The following is a 23,907-nucleotide window of genomic DNA, read 5'->3' as shown; positions in this document are numbered from 1 at the left end:
TGCTGGGGATGGACTTCGTGTCTCTCAAGTCTTTCAGTTGAGGCGTCATTAGGTTAGGGGGTTTGGTTTGGCTTTTGATATTTTACTATGGTCTCTCAGAGCAGGTTCCCTCAGATGTGGAGTTGTTTGAATGAGGCTTTGCAATATCAAGTGCTAAGCAAAATGTTGATCTTTTAAAAATATTTTTTTCCATGTGTTCCTGAGGGCCAGAACTGTGCCAGACACAGGGGAAATGAGGCTGAAAAAACTTGGTAAAGCATCCCCAGTGGAAAACCTTTTACTCGCCCCAGAATTCATATGCCATTTCTTACAGCCCAGTGTTGCGGATCCCTGACAGAGTGGGTTTGACTAATCTTTGCCTGTGACTCAGAACAGAGATGCGTTGGGAACTTATTTTTTCTTTTTTTTTTTTCCTTTTGAAAAATGAAGTGAAAGTTTATAAACCTGTAGAATTAAATGAGAGCTCAGCCAGCCAAATGAGGAAGTAAAACCTTCCTATAGAATGAGCTCTAACCTGCTCACTGCACTTGTTTGCTCTCAGTTGACATCAGCCTTGCCATAAAGCCTCTAAGTACAGGCTGACGACTTCCTTGTGAGCCTGGTACTGCTCCGATTCCAGCTTCTGGCTCATTAATGGTGTGGCAGTGTCGCTGGGGCACAGAAATTGCAGTGGTCAGGTAAGTTGCAGAGCTGGGGGGCTACTTCTGGGCACGGCTCACTCTCCGGGGTGATTGTCTCTGCTGGTTTTAACAAATGCAGTAGGAAAGGTGGGGAAGAAATAGGCAAATCTTTTTCTAGCCATAAAGACAACAAATGACTAGTCTCGTTATTAAGAGTTTATGTGCATGTCTAATTTGCGAAGGTAAAAATTCTTATTTTTCTGAATGCAGAGCAGCCCGTTTTCTTTCAGAGAGACAGCTCATGGAAGGCCCCGAATGGGCTGGCAGGCTGAGGTGGTTTGTGGTGGGATTCTCAGGGGCAGAGGAGGAAGAAGAGGTGGCCAGACCAAAGGTGTGAGGGGGAGCACAGACATGGCAGGGAGCTGTAGCTGCATTCCTCCTCAGTGTGCACGCCTAGTTTAGAGAAGACTCAAATCTTCTCTGCCTTGACCAATGCCAGGTCCAGCTGGAGCTGTGTCCCTTCTGTGCCTGCTTGGGCAGGATGGGGCTTTGGTGGAGGCTTGGAGGAGCCTCAGCTCCCTCTGAGTCAGGCTGGTCCTTATTTTGGTTCTGCGGCCTGAGGCAGCTGGAGGTGCTGCTCAAACACGCCCCTGCGTGGAACCTGGTCCTGCTCTGGCTGTTTGCAAGTGAAGCAAATATCTGGCAGAAGAACTAGGCAAAATCCATTCTTCAAAGCTGTTCAAGCTGAAGAATTATAATATAACAGCCAATATTTTTTTAAAAAATTCTACAAAAATCTCAAATTATTATTTTCTAGTTTTCCAAATCTGTCAAAAGATTAAAAAAAGATAAAAGACCGTAACAGGTCTCTCAATTTTTTAGTCAAAGGTAATTTTTTAAACAGCTAAATTGTTAAGATTAAAATAGGTGCTTTTTAAGCTAGAACATAGGATGGGCACACAACCACCTGTGGATAAATTTAACCAGGAAAGGAGAAGATTTTGGGTCTCAGTGGAGGGAAAAAAAGAGCAACTTCCCACCTGTGTCTCCTAAGGTGAGGGTGGAAAGTGGTAGGAGGAAATCTAAGTAGTTTGAAAACAAAGGTCATAAAGTTTATAAGTGGGATTTCACAACCTGTGATAGCAAAAGCTGAACTCTGTGATGCACAGTTTATCCTCTTGTCATATGTTTTTGTGCTGGTTATAAGCATGCAAGTGACCTGTTGGACTTGGGCACGCTACTGACTGTTTACTAATGTGTAAGCTGGTGATTGTATTATCCTTTAATTCTCTCTTTAGAAGGGTGACCTCAGTGTTGACTGTGACCAAGGCTTTTATCTCAGGGTTTCAAACTTTCCTATCTGTAGTGAAAACACTGCAGTCACCATATTACTACTTTTTAATGTTTGTCCAAACTACAGCAGAAACCCAGTGGTTAACTTTGCAGAACTACCATGTTTCTGGTGATGGCTGATACTACATCATATCAACCCTCGGCAGCAACCCAGAGCTTAGTGTCTCCCATGTGTTGCCCCAGCTCACCGAGCTGAAGGGTGTACAAAAGGATCAAGCTTTGCAAAAGGCTGCTGCTGTGTGCCAGGGTGCCAAGGGTGCAGATGCTGCCACAGGCTCGGGGCTTCCTGGGATGGAGCCAAGAAGGTGATGTGGTGAGCAGCCTTCATCCAGCCTGTGCTCACCTGTGCTGCTGCTGGCGGGGGCTGTGAGGTCTGTTCCATAAGACGGACGTGGCCTCTGCACCCTCTGCAGCTGGAAAGCTGCCTGCTAAAATTCTGGATTCAATTGGACCTACTTTCTGATGAAATACAGGAGAAACATACGCACAACACAATGTGATGCTAATGTGGAAAAATGATCTGATATACCTATTTTTTGAAAAGCGTCAGAATAGTTAGAAGTACAATTTTAAAAAATAATAGTGATGGCTATTTAAATATGTGTTAAATATTTTCTTTTCAACCTGAGGACTGATAGCAATGGAAGTTTTTCATTTACAATAACTTATTGAAACAACCTAGACATCAAAAAAAATCAAGTAGTATATGTTAAGAAGAGTTTGGAACCACCGACCACATACCTGGAAGCAGGGTTTGCTCCAGCCCAGCTCTGACAGATTCGGTTGTATTTGGGTATGAAGATACATTAATGGATTTCAGTTCAGAGGGTAGCTATTTCAAAGATGAGAAATCATTTCAGTAATGAAAAAGCAGGCAAATTCCTTTGTCTTCAATCCATGAATTAAAAACAAGGATTATATGTAAAAACTGTTGAACCTGTGGATTGCACTGTGAGGAAAAAGTCATGATGTCCACCGGGTAAAATAAGCAATGTTTTGGTTTAGATAGGAAAATGCACATGACAACTGCTTTCCCCGTATGTATATGACATCCTTATGGTGTTTTTTATGCTACTGATGCTATTTGTCACTTTTAAGAGAGTGCCAGATTTCTTCCGCAGAAGAATACCTGAAAGTTATAAGGCTACATAGAGCAGTAAATATCAAAGCTGCATGAGGTGGGGTTATTAACTGATTATCAGGTTTTCCTGCTGAACTAATCAGTTTTAAATTAACTGAAGCCAACGTGGATTTCTTCCGCATAGCCCGGGGAGTCCTTAATGTCTTGGGGAGAAGCTGCACTCGCTCCTCTCCTGTCTCCAGTCCCTCCTGCTTTCCTCCAGATGGTTTTGGCTTCTGAGCTGCTGGAGTGGGCCAGCGCTGGGCAGGGCTGAGACGGGGATCCAGTGGGTGCGATGTGGTTATGGCTCTGGGCTCGTCATGAAGGAAGTTATTTGGTCAGTTAATTCTGCGTCATTTGCTGACCACGGTTAGTGGAGGGAAGAGGGCCGCCCTTACGTCCTACACGTGGGTGGATGAATCACTCCCAGCTTTTATCCAGGTAGTACCAACAATTGCAGAGATGTGGTGAGAGAAGCTTTGGTGCAAGCACACCAAAAGTAATCGAAGATGTTTGGCTTGATGGATGAGTAGTGACCATGTCTGTCCTGCCCTTGTCACAACTGGTAGGCTGGAGCAGCTCTGGGTAGGCCTGTGTAGGCTGCCCATCACTGTCATTTACTGTGTGGCCCTTATGAAGAAAGGCTGAGGGAGCTGGGTCTCTTTAGTTTGGAGAAGAGGAGACTGAGGGGTGACCTTATTAATGTTTATAAATATATAAAGGATGAGTGCCATGAGGATGGAGCCAGGCTTTTCTCAGTGGCAAACAATGATAGGACAAGGGGTAATGGGATCAAGCTGGAACACAAGAGGTTCCACTTAAATTTGAGAAGAAACTTCTCAGTGAGTGTGACAGAGCACTGGAACAGGCTGCCCAAGTAGGTTGTGGAGTCTCCTTCCCTGGAGACATTCAAAGCCCGCCTGGACACATTCCTGTGCGACCTCACCTAGGCGTTCCTGCTCCAGCAGGGGGATTGGACTAGATGATCTTTTGAGGTCCCTTCCAATCCCAAACATACTGTGATACTGTGAAATGTAAATAGTGCTTTTCTGGAGAAGTTTAAAGTAACTTTTCCGCTACTTCTGCATACTCATTTATGAATTACCGGTTTCTCTTGACAATAAATATAAGTGAAATTGAAACAACTTTTCAGATTGCCTGATTTCCAACCACTGCCCTGAGCACTTTCAAAAAACAAGCTGCTTCTCTGAATGTAAAAGCCCTCACTGAAATAGCAAATAACAGGAAAAGAGTAAGTCAGGCATCAATGGAACAGATGAGTGACAGAATTTTATAAGGTATGTCTGTGAATATACATGTGGACACATATTAAGAAAGGCAAAACTATAAAAAAAAATTCAGAGTTCCCATCTACTTTGCAAATGACATTTTTCCTTCAATCACTCAATGAAATTTTCTATACTTGTTAAGTTGCTATGGCATCTGAGCTCATCCAACAATATTTGACAGATTTTTATCTGTGGCTCACAAACCACACTGAGCAAATTGAAAATCCCCAGTTACACTGTCATTTATATCATTTCCTGTGAGATAAGTTTGAAGAACAAACTTAACGCATACAGTGTGTCTGTGTATGGGCAGGGTTGCATAGCTCATGAAGCAGGATGACACTTGTCTGACATAATGCCTGGACAGTGACAAACACTGCACGGGACACTCCAGTGCTTTTATAAATAAGAGCGGACCAGAAAAATGCTTTAACGCTGAGAGAAGACGGTCTCTTCAGAGAGAAGACAGCTGATCAGACAGTCTCTTTGCTGTGCGCTAGGCAAATAACTGAGGTTGCACGTTCTTCTTTAATGCTTGAATTTTGTTGTTTCTAATCTTTCCCTCACCTAAAGCTGATGCCTGTTGGATGAGGCTGGGAAGACAGGAGCACCGGGTTTAAAGGAACCTAAATGCCTGTTAAGATGGCACTGGCCAGTTCACTTTCTAGCAAGCCAGTGCTTCCACGCCCCAGAAAAGTTCCTACAGCAGGGGTGGAAGTGCATCAGAGCAAGCTGGATTTTTTCTGCAAGCTGGGCTATGGCAAGCAGGACATTTGCAAAGTGTTGGAGAACCTGGGCCAAGAGGCCCTGGAGGACGATGTGCTGAAAGAGCTGATTCGGATGGGGAGCAAACCTCAAGCTCTGGAGAACCAGACTCAGCCTTCCCCGCTAAAACTTGTTGCCCGTGGCTCCTGTAGCACTTCACCAGGACTGAAATGGCTTGGGGAAGATGAAGGTGATTCTTCCGACCATTTGAGACCCATTGTGATCGACGGCAGCAATGTTGCAATGAGGTAAGCTTTGTTTCCTCAAAGGGATATATCTTTCTCTGAAGATTTTGAGTTTTATAGCTGGTGTTCTGAAATATGTTTTTATTCAGGTGAGAGGTGCTTTGGTGTATTTGATGTATAAAGTATGAATGACTCCTTATTCCCGTTCTTTCCCTGAGCCTCAGCTTCTAGGGACCTGCTGTATCTATACTTATAAACGCGCACGCTCAGTGCGATCACCGGCTTGCTCAGCACGTTGGCTTTCCACAAGCCACCAGCAAGCTCACTGCTGCATACGGCAGCGTGATCCCGCAGCTCGCTCTCTCTTTCTGCTCGCTATTCATCTTTACGAGCCTTTTCAAATGGGTACCTATCTGTATCCTGACATATTTCCAGGAAAGACTGCTGACCAGATAGACAGAACAGCCCAACTAGCCTAAGAAGGAGAGGGAAAATAAAGATGGGTGGCTGTGGTTCCTAACAACATCACAGCTGCGCTGTTTGGACTTGCAAGTAAGCCCCAACAATGTTCCCAGATTGTATATTTTCATTGGTTTTCAGATTGGCTTCATTTTTTATGGAAGTATCAGGGAATTTATAGTTCCCTTGTACTGAATAGTCTCTTTTCCTTCTTAATTAATTCTACTTCTGGAAAATGTCACAGCAACCCATTCTGGCCTATTACATTTCCTAAGCAGTGCTGTGACACTGTGAAACCATTCTTGTTGGTGGGGAACCTGGTGCATCCATGTAGATGGGAAGTCCAAGGATAGTTGTGGGCTGGTCTCTGTTTACCTGAGCAACACGAACAGCCAGAGGCCCCAGCAGTCAAGAGCCCAGGACACTCTGGTGATTCATCATTTTTCCCTGTTAACTTCTCTTCCTTCTCAGCATGGCTAAGCCCGTCCTTGCAGGTTGGGACAGGGCAGAGGAGGCCTTCCTCCTTCCCTTGGCTTTGGTGTGAGGTGAGATGAAAGCACATCCCCTCTGGCTGGAGGGCAAAGGGGACAAGCACACCCACCCAGAGCAACTGGAGACTAAGCAAATTATGCCATCTTCTGGATGAAGGGAGAAATCCCATCTGAAAATGAGGGTTCCTTGGTCAGCGCAGTGAGAAATACACAATGCAAAATTGGTCAGCCTTGGCTGGGCCTTGAGCTCGATACCCAGATGTTAGGATCTTCTGTCCCCATTTACATTGTCACCCAAGACCATTCTTAGGGTGTCCTTCTTGCCTCTCTGCAAAATAAATAAACATCCATTCAGACAGAGCAGCTGAGCTGAGCACCTGCCCTTTCATTGCATTAGGGGTGATACTAACCCTGACTGGCAATGTGCTTCTTTCTCCTGGCACAACCTTGTCCTCGCCAATTTACCAGGGCCTTTTTAGAGCAGGTATAGAGGTGGACAAGGCAGAGAAAACATTGTTTCTAAGATGGCAGAATATGCACCCTTGCCACCGAGCAGGAGGCCCAGAGTAGGTTGGTGGCTAATGAGATAGTGCATGTTTTGAGATTGGAGTACTCTGGGCAAGCTCCAAGATCATCCCACTGTCCCAGCCCGTGCACAGAAGCTTGCTAGACAGAGCTTATTTAAAGCAAATGTCATTAAAGGTATGTGCAGCATATAGCTTGAGCTAGCATGTCATATTGCTTTCCTAGACCACATGCCCACCTAAATGGGTTTTCAAGAAACAACATGTGCTTCTAGCATGTGAAATTTATATATTTTTGTATAATAATTTCCAAAATATGAGTCCAAGACATGCAGGGAGAAGGTGAGGCTTTAAAGCCCTGCTCCATTGCATGACAGACATTGGTGTTCAATAATGTTGACATTGCAGCACACCATGCATGTACATGATATTTAGGTACATGTTCCCCAGATTTGGCTGTAGCAGTGTAGCAGCAACTGGATTAAGTGATAATGCTGAGAAACAATTCCAGCTACCTCTTCTTGCTCACTCTGCTTGTACTTATATGAAAAAGTCACCTGCACTTGCAATTCATCTGTCCATCCAGGTGACTTTATACCTACCCTGGCTAGGTCCTGTCCCTTAAAACTGAACAGTTGCTCTAGAATGGAGATTAGATGCACTGAGCACTTCAGACCATTTATTATTGGGGGGTGTTTTTTGTTTTGTTTTGGTTTGGTTGTTTTTCAAAGACTGCCTATTGCCTGTGTAGCTATTAATAAAGAGCTGGGTTTCTCCCTCCAAACTGCTCTATTTTTCATTTGTGGTCACCATTTCAGCACTGAAACTTTTACTAGGTGCAAGATGGAGCTTTGATTACGAGGCTGATGTAGACAAAACCTAGATTTGAATTCCTGGGGGATGGTAGGGAGAGAGCCTTTTAAGATTGTGGCATCATCCTTGATTGATCCATCACTGCAGGCAGGTATAGTAACTGAGAGAGTCGTTTACAAGTATGTTTTGCAGAGATGAAAACCTGAGTGAGACTGCGGTGACATCATCCAGAAAGCTCAAAGTACAAGGATAAGGTTTCTGTAGAAAATTAGGATTTTTTTTTTAGGACTTTGTGTAGAGTTTATTTTTGTTTCCTTGTGCAGAGGTAGTTAAATTACCACCCTTTAGACATGCATCGCATTGTTACTAGTGTTAGATAAGGGAATGACAAGCAGTAAGAACTTTCAATGAAGGGGGAGACAAACTTAGGGAGGATATCACCCCAATTGTTTTACTTGAGGTTGTGTTCTCTGTGTTGCCTGCATGTTGATAATTCTCCTGAACACACCTAGCCTGCATCCTCTATAGCATGCATCCTAGGTCTTTCCTATTTCTCTTTGCAATGAAGACAAAACCCACCAACTAGGGCAAGATAAAGATGGGCCTGAGGTGCCTGTGGCCATCTCCAGTGAGGCTCTGGCATCCTGGCTTAGGTTCTCCATGTTTCCCATCCTGCCTCTAACAGTTTTCCTTCCCCTATAGTTCCACTCCTGTTCCCAAAAGAAGTCAGCAGCAGAATGACCTGTGATCACACTTGCAGCAGGTTCAGATGTTACAATCCCTAGTGTCACTGTTACCACAGAAGAAAATGCCCACATTTTATTTCTCATAGGAGAGCCTTGTGGATTTCTGCTTGTGCTGGAAGAAACTCCGACTCCTCAAAGCATAATCAGACAAGGCATGTAAAGGGCCTGACACAGCCTAAGGTCTTGCTGGTACTTTAAGACCCAAGTTCATCCAGATAGAGGCAGAAGGAACAGGCTTGGGTAACAGGCAGGTCATATTGATGGTAGATAGGATACCTCGGTTTTCAAACATCCAAACTGCTTCAGAGAACAAGCTTCCGGTTTCACTGAAGGAGGTGTTTGGCCTGTCCAACCAGGCCACCCTACCAGGTTGCTTTCTTGAAAAATGATGAATGACACCAAAGTTGTTTGGTTTGCCTTTTCATTACTGGCTCAGTTAAAGAGGACTCTAGCTTCTTGAAAGCTTTCCCTCACCATCCTCCTCCTTTCTTTTTTTATAGTCATGGAAACAAAGAAGTATTCTCCTGCTGGGGGATCCAGCTGGCAGTGGATTGGTTTCGAGAAAGGGGACACACATACATCAAGGTTTTTGTCCCACTCTGGCGAAAGGAGCCTCCTCGACAAGACAGTCCAATTTCAGGTAGGTCACTGTCTTGGCCATAATTTGGCAACCCTTAGGTGCATTTTGGAGACAGGAGGTGTGAAGAGTCCAGTATGGTTTTGCCCTGTAAGGATAAACACTGTGGAACTTGTGTATCAAGTTTCCATCATTTAAATTAGTCATTAATTAATTGCCACACACTCCTGGCTAACAGCTATTATAAAACTGCATACAAGGCTTTGTTACACTGCTTTGAGCCTTCTGCTTTAGAAGCACAAGTTACTGCCAGCTGAGTTAAAGAAAATGAGATTGTCAGCTCACAAGTCTGCAGAGCTTTTAAGGCTGATCAGGAGACAATGATATTATTTCAGATATTATCCAAAGGTGGCCATATCTGAAGTGTTCACTGCTGCATAACTATTATCTGCTAGCCTTTTACTCTGATACAGGAACTACACGGGTTCCTCTTCCAGGAGAAGGAAATGCACCATCTGAAGTCTGTGGAGGGTGGTGAGATTTAGTTCGTGTGGAAATATATCAGCCAGATTTGTGTCAGCAGCTTGGCATCTGCCGCTGTTGGGGGTCTGCATTTCTGTGTAGCAGGAATGACAAGAAGCCAGAGTGTCCTCAAGTGCAGCAAAGATTTTTTTTAATTTATTTTACCAGGCACATTTTATCTCCCATTAACACTCGTGGTTCTGAGCCTTCTAGCATCTAGTGGGATAAAAGGGAACTACAGGGGCTCAGCGTATCTCTGGTGTGGAATTCAAGGCATCCTTCTATGGATAAGACTTAAAAAATTTTAAAAAATATCTCAAAGGTTATGATTAGATGCTTTTGTAACAGACCTAATTCTCCAGTTGCCAAATAATAGCCACCAGATATCTGAAAGTCACACCACTGTAAGTTGTCTAAAGAACATGATTGAGACTTGGTCTTTGTTAACAGTTTGTTGTGGGTTTTGTTTGTTTGTTTACCCCTTCTGTTTCTGCCGACCACCCCACCAGATCAGCACATTCTTGAAGAGCTTGAAAAGCAATCGATCCTTGTGTACACCCCATGCCGAAAGGTGAAAGGCAAGAGGGTAGTTTGCTACGATGATCGCTACATAGTGAAAGTTGCTTATGAAAAAGACGGAGTAATTGTTTCTAATGACCATTACCGGGATCTCCAGAATGAAAACCCTGAGTGGAAATGGTTTATTGAGCAGCGACTACTCATGTACTCTTTTGTCAGTAACAGGTAAGAGACAACTATTGCTAAGCAATCTTTAATTTATACATTATGTCAGCTCCAGCATTAAAGCACCTCCCACCAGTGGCAGAGCACATGATCCTTTTTCTGAAGAGGATTTACCACAATTTCTCTTGTCTCATTTCTCCAGTTCCAGATCCCTCAGCTTTGGTCTTAAACCGCTCATGTCATTCTTCAATGAACTTCTCAGTTTGAAAGGCGATATTAGTGACCGGCTTTGCTTCTTTCCAATCCAAACTGAAATGTTAACCCAAGGCCTGATAGCCTTTCATTTCTGTCTCATAGCAGGATAACAGAATTAGATCAGTGAGAGGAGGCTCACTAGCTGGCAGTATTTTTAATCCTGCTACAAGGCAAAACAGCCCCCTTTCCCATGCTTTTCTAACAGTAACTTTCTAGAACAGATGCCAACATCAGATGGAGGCACTCTCTGTGGGTCAGGATGGAGACTTGGCTCTCCCACCACCATGACTGGGTGTGATTGCTTGGCACTGGGTTTCAGTTTCCCTGTAATGCTGTTCACAGAAATGCAGTTGCTGAACATCAATATACTGTATTTCTCAAAGCTCCAGTCCATTATCTCAAACTACCACCAGGCTTCTTCCCTAGTTACTAATGGGTTACAAATATTTATATGATATTTTCCTTCCTATTTCGTAGGTCTTTTCAGAACCCTTTCCTCAGAAAGCCTAACTGTTACTCTGAAGCTCATTTGAATAGTTTCAGTGGAACCTCCTTGCACAACTTTGGGAACCTCTTAAAAACCACAGCCTGAAGTTGGAGGTTTCAGTCCGATTATGCAGCTGAACAAATTCTTTGTGGTGCCCGGGTGGGTGCAGAGGAACAAATTCCCTTCCGCACTTGCCTGCGATTCCCTTCATCTGACAGAGACTTGTTCCATGGGTGGGTGTTGTACAGATTCATTTGCAAACCAGTTTAGAGATCCTAATTAGTTTTCTTCCTGAAACATCACATTCAGGCACTGGCATAGGAGAATAAACAGTTTTATCTGAAGCATTTTTGAGGGCCTTGTAGCAGGAAACCTTCACTGAACCCTTGAAGAAGGCTGGGCTTGTTTATCACACCATATGCACGATCAGCTGTAGCTCTGAATTAACCACTGACTTTTTAAATCTCATTCTCCTACAAGTATTTAGTAAGAGAAAAATGAGCTTGCTGTGGAAGGGAGCTGCTGGTAAGGATGGCAGGGCTGGGACCACAGGAGAGTTTGCTGCTGCTTTGGAGAAAAGGGAAGTGATGGATGGGGCTGACAGCTGGCCAGAGCTATACCAAGCCACTGTGTATTCCCAGTTGTTCTAAGTTATCAGGAAAAAACAACTACATGAAGCTGAAGTATTGACTCGGCAGGCAGGAAGGCATGTTGTCTAGTAGCGCAGCCTGAAGGCTGGGCTACAAAAGGAGCACAAGGATTTTCTTCCCTGAGCTTGTGCCACAAGCTGTGATGGCACTTTAGCTCCAAAAGCTTGAGGTATTTTTGTTACCCCTGTGACTTTTTCCTTTTTCAGGTTTATGCCTCCTGATGATCCATTAGGCCGGCATGGACCCACTCTTAATAACTTCCTCAGCAAAAAACCAGTGCTTCCTGAACCAAAATGGCAGCCTTGCCCCTATGGTGGGTGTCTCTCTGTGCTTCCTCCTGCCCCTTGCTTCCTCATGGCACTTTCCTTTGGCTAAGGGCAAGTGCTGTTGCCAGGTACTGCCCATATACATCATTGTGTGGTAGAGTTTTTGGCCAGGGTGGTGCTTTTTTCCCCTCTTGCTTAAGTGGCTTCAGCCTCAGCAGCAGTTTCTGGCTTCTCCATCCTCACCTGGGCACAGCACCCAAACCAAGCACTGTGGATGTACTGACCCCACCAGCCTGCACACACTTTTCACACTGCAGGATGGACTTCCATCACAGCACTCGGGAAAAGCCATCCAAATTCTCTTCCCCCCCAAAACCAGCTTTCCAGTAATGTGGAGGTTTCTCAGCAGTAAACCTCTATACCATTTTTTTTAAAGCAGCCCTTCGTAACAGCAGGTCTCCCAGTCCAGTGAGTGCAGCAATTGGAACATGAACGAATTTCAGGCACTTTCAAAATAGCAGACACTTCCTTTCCCTGCTGCTTCACCCTGCTATTTAGGTCAGCAATATTTAAATCTAGGGTCAAAAGTACTGAATTGTAAAATAGCCCTTCCCATCTTCGCTGTTTGTCTTCACCCCACCTGTGCAAATGCACAGTGCTGGGGGAAGGCGATGAGTACGTTAATTGACATGGGTGCTAGCGACAACCTCTTGTTTGATTTGTGATTCTTTCAGGTAAAAAATGTACCTATGGCAACAAATGCAAATTTTACCACCCAGAGAGACCACATCAAGCTCAGCTCTCAGTTGCTGATGAGCTCAGGGCCAAAACAAAGGTTCCGTTAAACCCGGGGAAAGAGGAGGAGCAGCGTAACCACTCACCGTACAGGACCGGAGGGGAGCCTGCACCACCTGATGTCTGCACAGAAACGCTGCGAAAAGCCAATGGCTACGCAGGGGCTTCCTGCTACCCAGGGTGGTCCCAGGGGAGCCGTCCTGAGCAGCTGTCTGCCACTTGGGCTGGTGGCCCCAGCAGTGACCCGGGGCCAGACCAGCAGTTGCTGCAACCAGAGCTGCTGAGACGTCAACCACTCCTGGAGAAGATGTCAGCGCTGTCCATCAGCGACGACACGTACAGTTACAGTCGGTCAATACGTACCTCTCAGGACAGAAAGGTAATGGACAGCCCTCATCACTGCAGTGACCTCAGGCACAACCTGTACTCATTCCATCACCACCATAGCTCGGATCACACCTGCCCTTTCCAGCAAACAGTGCTCACACCTGTGCAGGGCGGGATGTGCCCAGAGCACAGCTGGCCTCAGGAGTGCTGCGCCGTGCACGGGGTGGGTCAGAGGAGCCGCTACCTCCCTGCTGGTGCTCAGCACAAACAGGCCCTGGACACTCAGCACCACGTCTTGCCACAGTCTGCAGCTTGTTCCCCTGACCTGCCGCACTTGTACAGCGAGCATCAGCTGCAGCAGCAGCAGTGCTTCCCCAGCCAGCCCCCTCAGCAGCCCTTTCTGTTAGACTCCAGCAACAAGCTGGGCTTCTTCCAGAAAGCCCATGCTTACCCCCATGCCTCTTACAGTGACTACTGGCCCACCCCAGCTGCAATGCCACCTTCTGTCCAGCAAGCAAACATCCACAGGGAGCTATGCTCCCTTTTCCCTTATGGTGAGGTGAATCACATCATGGCTTTGTACCCTGATATCAAGGATATTGCTAGCTTGACTTTACTGATTCAGAGACACAGAAAATTGTGAAGCCTCCAGATTCAACTTTTCCCAACAAGCACAAATCCTGAGGCACAAAGCTAGGGCATAATGAAGTGCTATTGAAAGGCTTGATGGCAAGGGCTATAGCTGTTCCAGGAGTCAAAGTCTAAGCATCAACCAGCTATGTTTCATGGGGCATCAGGTCAAGGCAAAGGCCCGTGCTCACTGCAGAGGAATCTCATTCACCTCCCATGGAAGTGAATGGGAGGGCTAAGGGGAACTGGTCTGTCAGCATTTGAACCTCACCAGTAACTGTTTTTTAGGATGGTGTAGATCTTCGTTGATGCCTTGAAACACTAGACATGTTTTTAGTGTCTTAACCTACTGTTCAACTACCATAAGAAAACACAAGCTCCATGGGTCCCAGTAACAGGTTCTCCAGAGTCCCTGGGGGTACTTGATAAGCTAGCACATGAAAGTCATTTGACCTATTTCTCTAACCTGTGCTCTCTGCTAGAAGGCATCTTTGGATGCGTATTATTACCTTCTAGCTTAAAAAAAACCCCACATCTTGTATTTATAAACCAATGCTCTGAACCCACAGAATGGCTAGCAGAGTTGGTGGAGATAGATACTCCAGAGCACTTGAAGGTAGGCGCAGGTACATTTCTTGGGGATCACACACAATATTGCCGGAGTCTTTTATAGTAAAACCAATTGTTCTGTGAGTAGCCAGCCCCCTGAGCTGGAAGACAGGGATGGGGAGCAGAATGAAGCCCCAATAATCCAAGGGGAAATGGCTGGCAACCTGCTACACCACTTAAATACACAAAAGTCTAGGGGACTGGATGGGATCCACCCAAGGGTTCTGAGGGAGCTGATGGGGTGGTCACTAATCCACTTTCAATTATTAACAGTCCTGGCTAACTGGGGAGGTCCCAGTTGACTGGAAGTTGGCAAAAGTGACACCCATCTGCCAGGAGGATCTGGTAACAAGCAATATGACAAGAGGAAATGGCCTCAAGTTGTGTCAGGAGAGGTTCAGATGGAATATTAGAAAACATTTCTTCACCAGCAGGGTTGTCAGGCATCGGAACAGGCTGCCCAGAAAAGTGGTTGAGTCACCATCCCTGGACATGTGGTGGTGGTGCTTGGCAACACGGTTTAGTGGTGAACTTGGCATGGTCAGGTAACAGTCAGACTTGATGATCTTAAAGGTCTTTTCCAACCTAAACAATTCTATGATTCCATGTATGTCAAATCAGAGAAGTCATCTTCAGTATAAGTCCTGATGTGGACTGAGGGTTCACGGTTGTTTTTGAATTAACAGAGGTGATACCAAAACAGGAGGGAAAAAAAAAAACAAAAACAAAAAAAAGCTTTAAAGTGTCTCTGTTGTATCAAACAAGAAAACTACGGTTGGCTTAACCTTTAACTACCAAATATGGTCCCATAATGCAATTATACAGCTGTTTTATGATGACAAACATCTAAACAAACAATGTTCTCTTTGGACATGCTTGATTTTCAGTAAGCTGTAAAGCTGCTAATCACTGCATTATTCCACTGAATTCTTCAGTTTAGAATTTCAATATTAAGCTTGATCCTGAATGTTTTTGGCATTATACCAAAGTTTAAATACGTGAATATGACTTGCTTTTAAAATGTTTTAACATATTATTAGATGGTCTAGAACACTTTATGCTCTGAATAATGTAGTGGTGGGTTTTTTTGTTTGTTTGTTTGTTTGTTTTTCCCCCATTCCTCTTAGCACTGCTGCTTCATCTAGTCCAATGTTAATGTGGGTTTTACAAAGTCTCTGGCCCTACAATATCCCTGTTAGGTTCTTCTCTAAAGTGCAATCAGTGATGTTGGTCCCAGGCAGGAATTAAACATGGTCCTCACTGACAGCTCTGAACTCGCTTGCATTCAGAAAGGTGGCTAAGAAGTAATAATTTACCTTTAGTGACATTATCACATGATGCATTTTTTAAAGTGGTAATAGTTTGACCTTTCCCACTCTGGAAACTGCCAGCAGCTCTTCTTTGGTGGTGGTGTTTAAAGAATCTTCAGGAAATAAGTATACTGTATCAGTTCAATCTCTTATGGCCACGTGGCTGGCTCCAAGAAATTCTAATTTGGAGGCTGAAGTTATTATTTGCCTTTACAGAACATGATGATAGTTTTTTTCCACATGCCATGACTTTTCCACTAATTACAGTCATAAAATATATAACTGAATTACCAGAATGGCTTATAAATTTATCCACTGCATATTACATAAAGATTAGAAATGTCATTAAAATGAAACTATGGAATAAACGCCCTGTGAAATGCTTTGAAAAGTACTTGAGTTCATCAGCTGCCATTAGTCTTGCTGAAATATGCCACACACCACACTTTAAACATTGAAGCGAACTGAGACATTTCAAGGATTAAATGCCTATATTGTGCCTATGCAAGGCCAGGCTGATTGGTTTGCCTAACAGCCTCTACTGGAGCTTTCCCAACTACAGCTGTACACGTATATACTGCTGTACACATGTATACACACAGAGGAAGTGCAACACAGAGCAGAAAAACACCTTCTGCATACTGAAACAGAGCAAGTCCCAAATGACAGCATTCAGAAAATATACACATGGTACGGGAGCAGGATATAACCATACACATCAACATTTATTTTTATGTCTGGAATGTATGTTACATATTTCAATACAGAAAGCATTTAAAATCCACAGGAAAACTGGCATGCTGCCTTTGTGTAGTGGCCCTCATCTTGCTGGAGACATGGGCATAAGTTTTTTTCCTTTTTGAGGATGCACAGGAATTTGGTGGCTGTTCAAAATCTTCTCTTGATGTCTAATAAATTATTTTTCTTCCGTTTCTGTCTTATTTACTGGGGAAATCTTTCAGTAAAATACATAGAATGCATGTTCTGCTGAGAAAGTGTCTGAGAAAATAAATCAGACTTCGGCTCTGAACAGAACTTGATTCCTCTTGGCTCTTTTGCTCAGCAGCAGGTTTTTTCTCAGAGGGCTGTTGCTGGCAGGGCAGCGGGGCAGTCACGCTGTCACCACTGTGTCACCGCCTGCTCCAGGGGAGCCCACCCGGAGCACAGACTGTGTTGAAATTTCCCCCCAGCACAAGCATCTGGGACTCAGGGCTCTCTGCTGCTGAGCCTTTTGCACTTTACAAGGCTGGAGGGATTTCATTTTTTTGGCTTTGTCAGCTCCCAAGGTAAGGGAAGGGGCTGCTGACAGAAAGGAGCAGGCAGGTTTTGCATGGGCAGGGTGGGAGGCTGTTGCTATTTGGTATCTCTGCTGAGATGCATTCAAGTCCAACTCTTGCTGCAAAGCTGAAAATGAATACATCAGTCCCAACAGGCTTGGGAAGCCCTTGACGTTCTTTGCTTTTTGGTTGTCACGGCTCTTTTAGAAGCAGACTGAAGCAATGGGAGCAATCCTCCAGGAGACAGGTTGCTTTCCTAAGGAGATATACAGAGTTGCTGAATTCATTTTAAGATTAAAAATTAATAATAATTTTAAAAAGTCATAAAAGAGACTTCCCTTCTCTAGTCTCACCCTTCCCCAAAAAGTTAGGAAGCCATAAACACCCTCCTTTGTGAGGGGCTAGGGAAACTAGATACAAATCTTTCACTGAAAAGCCTTGGGCGGAAGCCACCCCTGCAACAGCTCCTCAGCATGAAACATGGGAAAGAAGGCGGTCCTTTGCACCCGAGGCAGTCCTGGGCAGCTCACCTCCCACCTCTTCTTAAATACAGAATTTTATCCCTTGCAGAGCTTAGATACCATAAAAATTAATGCCATAAGACAGCCTACGACGTAGATAATAATCTTGCTTTGTATTAAGCACTTGTATTTGCCAAGTTTTATGAGAAGTTTTGCTAACATTTTAACTCACTTCCTATAAGAACTGGTACAATTTGCAAACTAATCACAAACAACTAAACAGAACAAAATGGGTTTCATAGCTTCTTTCTTCCTTAAAAATATTAGATTGCTAGGGAAGAACAAGCAGGCCCTGTACTTCACCACATATAACAGACCACCTTCACAAGTTTAAATACCCCAAAGCCTCTGGTGAAAGCCACCCACACACAGACTCCTATGTTGGACACAGGTATTCTGCATACATATCTTTAAGACGACAATTCAGATATTATCTTTCACTTTTTGCATGGACTTTCTCCAAGCCAGGAGTCAGAACATGATTTTTATTCCTGGAGGTGTAACTTATTCGCTCTGCCACTGTAAGCCCTTTGCTTTGCTGCCTCAAGATATGTCTGGTCTGCAGTCACACATATGTACAAGACCGCTGTAGTATTTACCTCCTCTGGGCTGGCAAGATCGGGATGCTTTCAACTCTTGAGAAGAACAGTTTAATATTACAGCATCACTTGTCATTTGTATTATTAAGAAAGTGCTATGACTTGCGGGTGATAGTGAAGGGATTTTGATAGCATTTTAGCCATGTCCCTTCTCTGCCCCAAGCTGGGCTCACTGCCTTGAATTCTTAACTCTTCAGTGAGATGTACTTATGTGCTGACTTGGCAAATGCAATCAACATGGACATACAAATGGAGCAAAGTTGTGAACACAGAGATTTGCAGGGGCAGCAAATACAAGGTGGCAAGTCAGAAAGTTAGGACAACGCCTGCAGGGCCATCAGGGCTTTGAATGCCAGGAGGAAATCAGATGATGTGGTTTTGATGAAGAATGGTGGCATGAGAATCGCTCATCTAACCACAACGACAGCTCCCTCACTTTGGCTTTTCTCTGTGCCACACAATTTGCTCAGCTTCCCTAGTTTCTCCACAGTTCTTTCCTCCAGTTCTTGCTAGACTCAGAATTTCCATTGTACCCTTTACAGAGTGGGTTGCAAATCACAAAACGCTTCCTTATCCCAACCCCTCTCCTTCTGCCTCCATGGAAATCACCCACCCACACCTAAACTCTTGTTTCTTGTTCCCTTCTTTTCCTTGCTCCCTCCCCTCCTCCTCTGTTGTGCTGGGTACTGCTCCCAAATACTACCTCTCCCTTCACCCCACCCTCCAGCTGAAAGGTTTTTAGTTTTTTGTTTGTTTTTTTCTTCGTTTTTGTTCAAACCTTGACATGGATACCTTTAGCCTGCCAGAGGCCTGATATGCTCAGGCTGTTTTCCCCTCCCACCTTAAAGCAGTCTTCCTAGCAAAAGCTGTTTGGGGCAGGAAACTGAGGAGAAAGTTACATTCACACCTGCTTGTGCTGGCTTTGTACGGCTTTCTCTTCTCTTCTCTAAAGATCAGATGGGATGCTAGCAGAAACTCAGCCACTATATGATCTTAGCTACCTTAAAACCTACTGTAAAAGTAACAATTATCCTCTACCTACCACCACCAAAATAGTATGTTTGCAGGAGTTACTAACGCTACTGGTTTCATACGGAGAAGAAGCAGGCATTCGGACACTAAATGGCAAAATGAAACCATAACCTAGGAGCAGACATCAAAACATGAGTGACATAAACTTAGCCAACCTAGATAAATGGAAATAATTTTTTCTCGCATAAAATTAGTATTAAATAACATTAAAGAAATATAGAGCTGGTAGAAGCAAGTGTTGAATGTTACATAAAGTATGATAAACCTCAGAAAGGTGCTGTCATCCACAATAAGATTCAAAAGGGTGGTTGCCATCCATCCGCATACTTGTAACACAGAGCAAAGCAGGATCCAGCTCTCTTCTGTGATTGCCAGCTTGCTGTACTCGATATCTCTATTGCAGAGGCTCCAAACAACTGGGGAAACTGCCAGATAAGAAGCGATATCAACTGTAGTAAATGAATGAGCTACAGCATTGAACACGAGGACAAGACAAAGATGCCATCACTGTCTGATGATTTGGCTTCCAGATTAGACCCAGTTTTACTATGGGAATAATGTTTTCCTCTCATTGCCAGGAGAAAAGCTACAGATATATGAGAACAGCCCAACATGACTAAAAAGCAACCAATACTTGTTGAGGGGGTAGCAGGAGAAGCACAGAGGAATGTGATGGCTTTTACCACTTGAAATGGTAAATGGTAAAATGCACTTCATAAATAAAACCACATTCTGCAGCTCCAGGGAAAGCGAAGGCATAAATGTCACCATAGTCTGGCGAAACCTGCACTCCATCTGATCACCACTCTGAAAGCGGTGCTAAAGAAATTTTAGCTGGGAAGCAAACTTGCCTCAGATTTGTTATTGCCAAAAAATACACAGCCATTGGCAGGCAATTATAAACGTTACTCAAAACTATAACTGGAATGAGAAATACCGAGTTCTCCCTGCAGGAGGTCCTGTTAGAAAGAGACTGCAGGGAACACAGAAGCTTGTAAAAATGTTATTTCCAGCAGAGAAACATTCCCAGAGAAGAACTTCAGCATCTGAATATCCTTTTGCTCATAACATATGACATGTGGATTTGGAGCCCTGGCTTCATTTAAAGAAGCAGATGGAAGTTCTTTAAACCCTTAGAGCATCTTTCTTAAGATACATAGGTCATATCTAAGCCTTGCAGAAGAGGGGGAAAAAAAATTAGTACCATTTTAAACTGAAGTAAAAATAACAGAATATGATAAAAAAAGGGATAGGGAATCCAAGTTCTGGAAGAATAGAAAAAGAGAAAAAAATACTCTCCAGTGGTTCCTTCTGTTCACCTTTCATAATATTGCATATGCAACCGGGGATGGTGTTTGGGAGATGCTGGTTTAGGTCAGCCTCCGCACTTTGATGTCCTAGTATTTGTATTTGTCCAAGGGAGATTCAGTAGAGTTGTTGAAAGAAAAGGTATGACCAGCCAAGTGGAACACTTCTAGGTAATGTCTAGTAATCGACATCTGTAAGACATAGACCAGTAACACATTTTTAAAAACCATGATGGCCAAGTCCACCACAAGGTGTCGATGTGGTAGCAGCAGAAACAGGATTTGCTGCTCCAGGGCTGCCTTTCAGAATCCAGTCCCATTCACTGGTACAAATCCCATCTGCGGCGGTCATGAGCACCTCATCCGTGTGTTGGACAGAACCCACACGACGTGGCAGCAAGCGCTGGAGTTCGGCTTTGCCCGGCACGAAGACAGCTTCACCTGGGCCTCCTGGCCAGGGATGCTCCTGCAGGTTGAAAGAAATACATGTACCTGCAGGCGAGGCTTGAATACACTGCCGAACCCATCCCACCACCTTCACCTGGCTGCTGCTTCCTACAGGGAGCTGAAATACAAGGCATTGTTAGGCATGGATGTAACTTTAGCATGTGTCTTGTCTTTAAGCAGCCCTTAAGGTGTGTGTGCCTGATCAGGCTGTCTTAGGAGCTGCAGCACCATGTCAGACCATGGAGCGGTAAGAGCCAAACACAGGATTACTTGAGTAATGGGTTTCAGAAAGGGGGAATTTTACAAAATCTACCCTTTGTTCCATCTTTTTATTCTCCTCTCACCTGTGGTTGAAGCTCCTGCTGCCTTGACATCCGCAGTTGACGATTTATCTTGGCTGGGGCCCAGGCGCTGCTGCCAGGCTTCCCTTTCGGGGCAGCAGCCCTGGGAAAGTCACCCAGGGTCAAGTTTAGAGTTCCAGGTTGGCACATTCTTAACGCAAGCCAAAAATAAGTGTGAATGGGGATCAATTTTATGAATTTGCTGAGCTGCCAACTATATTTTAAAGCTGAAATCTGAAACTAGGTCTGCCAGTTGGATAAGTATCACAGCCAACCCTTAGACAGAAATCAATTGGGAAAACACTTTCTCTTCGAGTCCGGAGGGCATTGCCTTACAAATGTTATCTCTAAAGTCTTTCCAGGTGTTCTTTGCACAATATTGGTCAATCTGAACACATGAGATTTTAACTGATGAAGTTTATTATCTTGCATATGTGTCAATCAAGAATTAGGCAGATACACAGCAAGTATTTCATGCATGCAGTTGTAAGGCAGCATTATGTGGGGGTAGTGGGAAAGTTTCTTTCAAAGCAATTCTAAACTTCCAATTTCCTATTGCCGTCTTTTCTTTGCGTTTTTGGAGAGTGAGGTCACCACGGCTGTACACATGCCCAAGGCCAGGTAGCTGGGTTGTGCATTCACATCTCTGTACAGCCAAAAATAAAACTCTTCACTAGCCAGGCGGAGGCTGCATGTACAACACAGCACATGGGGGCTTGAGCTCCCAGCTATCTGAAACCTGCTTGCAGCCTTGTTTCTCAGGTCCTTGCCAGAGGCACAAATCAGCCCCTCTGGTCCAGCTGTCACATCACCCACGCAGCAACAGCACTGGCTTGGAAGCAGGATTTCCTGAGCCTCCTGATGGAGCCTGTGGTTGCCCACGGGCTGGCAGCCGATTCCTGACGCTGTGCCATCCTCGGTTGCATTTTTTCAGGTCTGCTGTAAATACTGCATCTGTGGTACCCAGCAGAGCTCAAAACAGTCTTTTTTACATTCTGCAAAATCAGTTTCTGTCCCATCTCAAGGCCGAATTGCACCGTAGTCATTAGTAATAATGCTACAAATTTACACATGCTTTCCAGACCTTATTGTATGTACAAGAATCTGTAAGAACAAGACACCCCCATCCTTCTTGCACACATCTAATTAACGGGAAAGTTTTACACTTACACCTTTTCAGTAAAATTGCTCTCAAGAGATTGCCACGATGAAAGCAAAGACTGCAGGATGAATGGGAAACGAATATGTCTCAATTATAGATGATTTGTTGAACAGTTAGGCTGAAAAACTACTGAGCTGTACAGTCTACTAAATTCTAAACTACACAGATCCATCAGGAAACTTCTGGAGGACACAGACACTGTTACGGTGCATATGTAATATATATACTTTGCACCAAAACAAAGTTGGGACCCAAAAGGACCCACAGCCCAGGCTGCACACAGGCTTTTGCTAGAACCCAGGGGTGCTGCTGTGGCTCTGCCTGGAATGCTGCTCTCCAGTGCACAGCATTCGATGCAGAGGGTGATCTGTGCTGAAAGCTGCACATAGGTGAAAGTGAAGGTTCCCACAGGCTGGCCTTGATGTGATTTTGAACAAAGCAGGAAACACCAGCTACTCTGCTGCCTGCTCAGGGACCAGACAGCTCTACATGGGGTTAAGAGTACAATAAAACATTGCCAGCTCAGGGTTGACTCAGCAGCTAGTGTGCGCATCACTCAAGCCCTGCACTATCACATATGCTAGAAGGAAGGTCAAGAGAGAACAGCAAAATGCAGTCTGGGAGCTCTCTGTGCCCCTACCATGTTATAACCCCTCACAACACTGCACCAGGTCTACCTGCTGCAGAGCAGAAGGGGCTAAAAGGGCAGCCCAGGTATCAGAGGCTGACAAAAAAAAATCTGGAAGAGGTCAGCGAGCATGCTGGCTCCCGTTACTGCTTGAGGACACGCAGAGAGAACTAGCTGTGCTTGTGTCCTGACAGCTGGCAAGCACCCTCTCAAACCACCAAATAAAACAATACCCAGAAGCAGCCAGCAGAAACTGCAGGTAAGGAGCTGCTTTTGTAGCTCAATACATACAGCAGGGCTCCGGGGTGGAGAAGACCACAGGAAGCAAGTTCTTTCAAACATAAGCCATGGCTGTTGCTGTAGAGGACCACACAGGGGTTAGTAACAGATGATTAACAATAGACAAAACAACCCTCTAAGCAATCCAGTTTATGCCACCTACCTCAGGCCTTTGTCCACGCTTCTTCACTGGTGTGTTTTACTTGTTGACCTTTTATGAGTTCAGAGTGAAATGCTTTTACTCTTAAATAATGGTAAGAATTCAGTTATGGCAGAAAGAGGAGAACGCAATTGTGCTGTGAAATGAGCTGTGTCACCTTTCTGAGACCTGAGTAGCATCACACAAACAAAAATTTAGGAAAAATAATTTAATCAACACTAGATAACAACTTTCTTTTGGTTTCAGAAGTAGCAGTTCTTCTGCACTAGCTGTGACCAAATGATGGGCAATGCTGAGATTAGCCACTCCCTGTCACCCCTAGGGAGGGTGTACCATTCTGATGCCAGAACACAGATTTGTAGCTCCTGAATAGCTCCACAGAGAATGGGAGCATCACAGAGTACAACCCTGCAAACTAGTAATGAGGACACTTCCAGCTGGGGGGCGTTCTGAAGCATTACCTAACGCATTTTGCCTTAAAGTTTTGTAAGATGGATTTCATAGGTGAAATTAAAAGATAGTGAGTTGAAATCACCACATAGCAGCCTACTACCTTCTGAGGCAGTACTAAAACTAGAACTAATAAAAATGTTTTAAAAACTAAGAGAAGAGCATGGCTGGAATGGGGTGACAGACTGATTGTTCAAGAGAGATCTAGATGCTGACTCAAGTTTTGA

General features: G+C 44.4%; 1 protein-coding gene and 1 long non-coding RNA gene across 2 annotated transcripts; one reads left to right on the top strand and one right to left on the bottom strand.

The window, feature by feature from the left end:
• The first annotated feature begins 4,828 nt into the window (after window positions 1-4,828).
• Window positions 4,829-16,407, top strand: ZC3H12D (zinc finger CCCH-type containing 12D). The gene is made up of 5 exons (XM_065835746.2): window positions 4,829-5,395; window positions 8,866-9,005; window positions 9,974-10,208; window positions 11,747-11,853; window positions 12,541-16,407. Exons 1-5 carry the CDS (start codon window positions 5,013-5,015, stop codon window positions 13,569-13,571), a joined length of 1,896 nt encoding a protein of 631 aa, XP_065691818.2. The 5' UTR covers window positions 4,829-5,012; the 3' UTR covers window positions 13,572-16,407.
• On the bottom strand, window positions 16,176-20,057 carry LOC139827568 (uncharacterized). The gene is made up of 2 exons (XR_011738344.1): window positions 19,172-20,057; window positions 16,176-17,010 (listed from the first exon to the last, which is right to left on the bottom strand). It is a non-coding gene; the product is annotated as an uncharacterized lncRNA (long non-coding RNA).
• Window positions 20,058-23,907: the final 3,850 nt, after the last annotated feature.

The sequence above is a fragment of the Patagioenas fasciata genome, chromosome 3 (genome assembly GCF_037038585.1).
Source record: "Patagioenas fasciata isolate bPatFas1 chromosome 3, bPatFas1.hap1, whole genome shotgun sequence".
Lineage (NCBI taxonomy): Eukaryota > Metazoa > Chordata > Aves > Columbiformes > Columbidae > Patagioenas > Patagioenas fasciata.
The sequence above is the reverse complement of the archived record's forward strand: the minus strand, read 5'-3'. Positions and strand labels throughout refer to the sequence as shown.